The sequence below is a fragment of the Notothenia coriiceps genome, unplaced genomic scaffold (genome assembly GCF_000735185.1).
Source record: "Notothenia coriiceps isolate Sejong01 unplaced genomic scaffold, NC01 NC01_scaffold00006269, whole genome shotgun sequence".
Classification (NCBI taxonomy): Eukaryota; Metazoa; Chordata; class Actinopteri; order Perciformes; family Nototheniidae; genus Notothenia; species Notothenia coriiceps.
The window spans coordinates 45,103-51,463 of NW_011338970.1; the positions used below are offsets into that span (position 1 = coordinate 45,103).

The window sequence follows — 6,361 nt, forward strand, 5'->3', positions numbered from 1 at the left end:
TTAATACGTAGTAATAGGCAAGCGTGTGAGATTACTGGTGGTAATCTATTTCTTGTCTCTGGATTTTAATAATTATCCATATGTTCGTATGATTATACGTGTCATTGTTTTTTGTCAAACAATTTTTATTGTTCTTATCTCAAACTTTCCTCTCACTAAACATTTTATTAGGCGTATTTTTCTTTTTAGACAGGTAACAGTCGTACCATATATGGCGACAAAAAAAGACGAAGCTTATCAAGAGGGAAAAAAAGGTGCGTTATGGACCACACAAACGTACGTGACTAATTACTACTTTCGATAAATAACTAACCTTACTCGAAAAATATCAATTTGGAAAAAAACGTAATAACGACAACAAAACACATATTCGTTAAACGTACGGTAATAAAGTCAATCAAACCAAATAAGCCCAAAAAGACTTTTCTTAACCTCACTGAGCTGAGGTTATTTGAGCCTCTCAGGAGAGAGCTCTCTTCCACCTGGTTGTAGAAAAGCTCTTTAAATTCGTTAGCATAGCTAGCTAACCAGATGCTAATAACAACAGATCGCCACTGTGCTTACAACTAAAGACACAGCCACGCAAACACTGCGGCATGTGTTCGGCTCCTTATGGGGACTGCAATATTTAAAGAGTTGGAGCAGCGTTCCGATGCTCTCCGTTACTTTCAGACGAGACATAACCACGTGAAGACCTATGGTGAAGACACGTTACGCTCGTGTTGTGTTCAATGAACCTGTCCTTGGCCAGGAAAAACAGGCACTCGCTTGTTTAATTATTTTGCGATCTAGATTTCTTCTTCTTTTTTGAAGTGAGAAGTTCGGATTGACGGACCCCCCCCAAAACGAAAACTCTTCGGTTCTCCACGAATTACACAAGTCACCCAAATCACCGTTAAAAAAGCGGGAGGCGCCGAAAAGCGACTAATTTGCATCACTGATAATTCTTCGGTATGACTTAAAAAGCTTTCCCTCCCCTTCCTTATTCCCTTTATTTGACCTTAAATGGTAAAGAAATGTTTAAAAGTATTAGAGCCTGACCAGTTCAAACAGAAGGACACAAGCCAGTAAAGCATATTGGTCATTACAGCTGATTTAAGTGTTAATGTTCAAGAACTTAACGCTACACTTACAGTTAATATTTCTTCGTCATTCTATCTTCTCAGAGTTGATTCCAACAAGGACAAGAGCGTTAGTGCCAAAGAGATGCAGCGGTGGATCATGGAGAAGACGGAGGAGCACTTCCAGGAGGCCATGGTGGAGAACAAGAACAGTTTCCGTGGTGTGGACCCCGATGCTAACGGTGAGAGAGAAAACCCTCTTATCATTTAATGCACGGCTGACTGTGATCAAATCAGGAAGTCAGGCTTCCCCCGAATGAATGAATGTTTTTCTGTTGAGTCAGAATTCATGCTTTTGTCTTTAGGTCAAGTGACATGGGACGAGTACAGAGTCAAATTCCTGGCCAGCAAAGGTTTCAACGAGAAGGAAATTGCTGAGAAAGTGAAGAATAATGAAGATCTGAAACTGGATGAGGAAAGTAAGTATTCAATGATGGAAAAATGTCGTCCATCTTTTTCAAGGATGTCCCAGAATAGGTGCTGCAGATAGATCTCCAGGGAATACTTGACGATGCTTTTCCTTGCCGTTGCAGCTCAGGAGGTTTTGGAGAGCCTGAAGGACCGCTGGTTCCAGGCCGACAACAGCCCCAACGACCAGCTGCTGAACGAGCAGGAGTTCCTGTCCTTCCTGCACCCCGAGCACAGCAAGGGCATGCTGAAGTACATGGTCAAGGAGATTGTGCGCGACCTAGGTACGTTTTTACTTCATGTCCTAGACTAAATATTTCCATTTGTAGGAAGTGGAAAGAAACTGAAGGGGTTTTTAAGGGGTATTCTATTTCCTATTATATGGGTTTTGTGCAAGTAAATGATGTGCAAAGTCTAAAATCCCACAATCTTTAAGCGGTTGACCAATCACAACAGAGCCATCCAGCTAACCAATCAGAGTAGATTGCACTCTGGTTTCAGACAGAGGGTGAAATGGGGTGCTGCAGCACAGGCAGTATGAGAAAAAGAGAGAGCTTTTTGAACATCAAAGCATGGAGACATGTCCCAGTAGAGACACTACATACAAACACATGTCTCCTTTAAGGTTGACATGGGGAAGTTATTTACACTCAGCAGATACAAAGGGCTTTATTCAAATGCTGCACAGTTCCCTTTCTGTACTTGTGTAGTCACCCTGTTTAAAAACGGCTGATCATCAGAGGTGCAGAAAAAGATAAGGCTTCACCAATTGAATTAGCGTTATCCTATTTCTAGAATTGAACTCCAGTTAAGCCATGGTTGTCTGAAGTTGGCTGCTGGGTTTTGAAGTGTTTTTACTGAAAGCAGTAAATGTGTACTTAAACAAACTGTTGTACAAGATAACCACCGTGTTATATGGTCCATTGGAAACATACAAAGATTAGATGCCTACTGTGTTTACATGCAGACAATTTTGTTTCCGTGTCAGTGCAGGCAGTTTGCATTACCCAGCTTAGGTTACACTCGTACTACAGTGTGACGGGCAGATACAACTTGTTCAGCTGGTTTTTAACAAGGACCTTGAATATATTTATCTTTCTTTTCATGGTTTGATCATGCTTTTTGCACAAAACACACGCCATACTAATACAACGTGGCAACTTGGCCTCAGAAAGGACAGCGTGAAGTGGGGGAAACATTAGTTATGTGGTATGTGAGCGGCAACTAATGATTGTTTTTCATTTACATTTATTCCTCAAAGCATTTTCATTTATTGATGAATTATAAAATGTCCATCAGGAGTTCCCAGAGTTTAAAGGGACATTTAAAAGTCCTTGTTATTGTGTGAATAACAGTTTTAAACACAAAGCCTACAAGTTTTCTATCATATGAAACGAAAAAAATCTAAAATATCTGCACATTTTAGAGCCTGAAACATATTTGATTATTTTTGAATTATTATCAGAATTAGTGCTGATGAATTTTCTGGTGATGATCCACTTTCATTCAAAGAAAAACCGCCCGTTATTGGAGCATTTCCATTCAAATATGGTGATAAGCAGTAGTAGATCATGTCACTGTGTGCAGATGTGTTTGGTATAATATAATAGTGGATCTGTATATTTGAATGTACCTTACTTTATGTGTATTTGGATAAGCAATCCTCTATGATTGGGGCCATTATGAATGCATGTGTCGGGTTAATAAAAGGTCAGATATCAAATGTGTATTGTTTTCTGCGTGCAGACCAGGACGGAGATAAGAAGCTGACGCTCTCAGAGTTCATCTCGCTGCCTGTGGGCACCGTGGAGAACCAGCAGGCGCAGGACATCGATGACGACTGGGTGCGGGAGAGGAAGAAGGAGTTCGAGGACGTCATCGACTCAGACCGGGACAGCATCGTAACCATGGCCGAACTGGAGGTGAGGGATGAAGAGGAGAAAAATCTTAAACTAAAAACACAGCTCACTGGAGTTTATGATGATTGTGTTACTGGTAGTAAAAGCACTGTCACTCCAAATAAAGAATTACAAGGAAAGGAAATGTCAACTTCCCAAAACAAAGAAAGGGTTGCATGTGACTGTTTTTAAGTACACTTCTGCTCTAAGATTAATATTTGCTTACATGCTGTCAGTGAAGCAGAGGAAGTAGGCATTCAAATGCAACGGTGTTTAAAACCACCAAACAGACACTTAGATCAAACAAAAGAAATTCAATAAAAAAAGCAGAAGTCTCTGTTAGTTTGAGCCTGAGAGTTAAAGCGCTTCTATTGGTCCAACACATTGTACGTGATAGGCTAAGGGGCGGGACATCTCTAAGCGGTTGACCAATCACAACAGAGCCAGCCAGCCAGCTAACCAATCAGAGCAGACTGGGCTCTGGTTTCAGACAGAGGGTGAAAAGAGGTGCTGCAGCACATTAAAGCATGGAGACATGTCCCAGTAGAGACACTACATACTGATATGAGCATTATAGGGCCCCTTTAAGATTTTCATTACCGTAGCTATTGTGCAAGGCTTTGAATCTTGAATCACTTTTTCAATATAATTATTGTTTTTACATTTTGTCTGAAGTTTCAAAAAACTGTCTTTTATTATTAAGTTGATCAGCAAGCACTCATAAAACTCCATAATCAACTTATAATTGCCATTTAATTTCAGATGTAATTGAAATAGTTCTGGATTACTTACTTTTCCCTTCCTTCTCCCGGACAGGAGTACATGGACCCGATGAACGAGCACAACGCTCTGAACGAGGCCAAGCAGATGATTGCCGTCGCAGACGAAAACCAGAATCACAATTTGGAGCTGGACGAGATTCTCAAGTACAGCGAATACTTCACGGGCAGCAAGCTCATGGATTACGCCAGAAATGTCCACGAGGAGTTTTAGAGACAGTGAATCCCCTCTCTAACGGCTTCAGAGACACGCCAGATGGGGCAGAAGTAGCAAACTAATCATGGGACGCTTTAGTGTGCAGCCCCTTTTAGATCCAATAGAGTGGTGCAGGGATGATGGATTGTTTTAGGCTGACCTGTGAGTTTTTTCCCTTGGATTTAGGAATATTGCCTAAAATAAGATCTTTGGCAAACACACGTTAATGATACTTACAAGTTTTCTTCAGCAGGATAATCTCCACATATTTACACCACTTTGATGATTTGTTTTTTGTAAGCGTAAATGCAATCGCTGGAAGTAAAACGCTAACATTAGGATATAAACAAACTACATCTCATGACTGCATATTAGCACCGCTAAGCTAACCGTCGCTAATGTGCGGCGTGATAACGTTAAGTAGTTGTTTTAATCACTTTCTAGCACATTTTTCTGACATAGCGGTTCCGAATTTGGCTATTTATTTGATGTATTGGAGCAAAACCTGAACATCTCATGCTTTTTTTTTTAACCACGAACCTTATTTCTAACTAAAAGCATGTTAAAAAAAACGTTGAGTCAGAGACGAGGGAACCAGAAGGGGTCAAATAAATTAAACTAATAACCTAGAACTCATTCCTGTACCACTCTATGAAAACATCCATCCATCAGCCCTGGACTGCCAGCCAATAAAGTTAATATGGTTTGTGAGACTTTTTTCTTTTAAATGTTAGGCCCTAAATCTAACTGTATTTGTGTGAAATGTGTGTATATGAGAGATTGTAACCCCTAATAGACGCTTCCGTTCCTGATGCAGTGGGGAGACTTGTTTATTCTGCAGGATATGCCTCCTCCATTTTTTTATCTGGCGAGTCTGTGCACAGTGTAAATATTTAATTGTAGCAACGCCTCTGTCGCAGAGAGAAGCTGAGTAAATATATTATTAATGCTGCTAAAGGACACACATTATAGAGATGCTATGAAAAACAAACAGTTTATTGTTGACGTGCAGATTTAATCCCCAAAAAATAAAAGGTTAAAGATTTTTTTTTTTTTACAACTCTGCTAGTTTTCATTGTAGATAATATCCGTCCTACTTATAAACAGGGTACAAGTACAGATGTATAGCTTTTAAAAGTTATAAAAGCCTCAATGATGTACAGTGATCCTGCTCAGCACATGTTTTCATCAACAGTTTGCGTTCAGAGTAATATATGAGAGTAGTGTGCCTTTTTCCCAGCAGACATTTTGACCTATTGCAGTGTGTGAAAGTTCAAAAGGTCCCCTGTGTGTAAAGGCCTATTGTTTTGTTCTTTATTAAAAAGCTTAATTCATGCTTGTGTTAAGATGTAGATAAAGAGGAATGTATTTATTTGGAGAGCTACATCTTTGAGTATCACAAGTGTTTTGTTGGTTTACAAAGAACGGGTGCTCCTTCTTCATCATATTTGATCTGTTGACTAAAATGTGAAATCTTTTGGTTCATTCACTTTTTGTTTCAAATGCATGGACAATGTTTTCACATGTCTAATAAATTCAGCTCGGATCACACTGTCCTCGGCCCTGTTTGGATTGTAAAATAAGATTTATGAAAACAGAATGTGACACAGCTTTATAAAAAATGTATTGCAATTACTGGGAAACAATAAATATTTCTTATTAATTAAATGAAGCTCAGCGCAAGTTCTTTCAGGGAGACTGTTTCCCACGCTCTCATTCACAATTCTCTCCCTCGCCCTTCCTTCAATAAGCAAGGGCGCGTCATACCCCCAGAGCAGACCAATCAGTCCCGTCACATCCCCCACAAGCAATCACAGCACACCCGGCAAACGTTTAAATCTGCTCTTCTCTCCCTCGCCAGCATCATTCAGAGAATTGATGCAACCCACCCCCACCTCCACCTCCAGTCATCAGATCCAGGGCCAGGCTAGCCCAGAAGAACCCTCATCATTAAGGACC

General features: G+C 40.2%; 1 protein-coding gene across 2 annotated transcripts in view; it reads left to right on the forward strand.

Moving 5' to 3' along the window:
- The window catches only part of sdf4 (stromal cell derived factor 4), a 9,480-nt gene extending 3,410 nt beyond the window's left edge, over positions 1 to 6,070 (forward strand). For both annotated transcript variants that reach the window (XM_010769027.1, XM_010769028.1), the window contains exons 3-7: positions 1,167 to 1,303; positions 1,427 to 1,540; positions 1,655 to 1,813; positions 3,276 to 3,451; positions 4,244 to 6,070. In XM_010769027.1, coding sequence (XP_010767329.1) covers positions 1,167 to 1,303; positions 1,427 to 1,540; positions 1,655 to 1,813; positions 3,276 to 3,451; positions 4,244 to 4,420 — 763 coding nt within the window. In that variant the 3' untranslated portion in view covers positions 4,421 to 6,070. The remainder of the gene's footprint in view (positions 1 to 1,166; positions 1,304 to 1,426; positions 1,541 to 1,654; positions 1,814 to 3,275; positions 3,452 to 4,243) is intronic.
- The last annotated feature ends 291 nt before the right edge of the window (positions 6,071 to 6,361 follow it).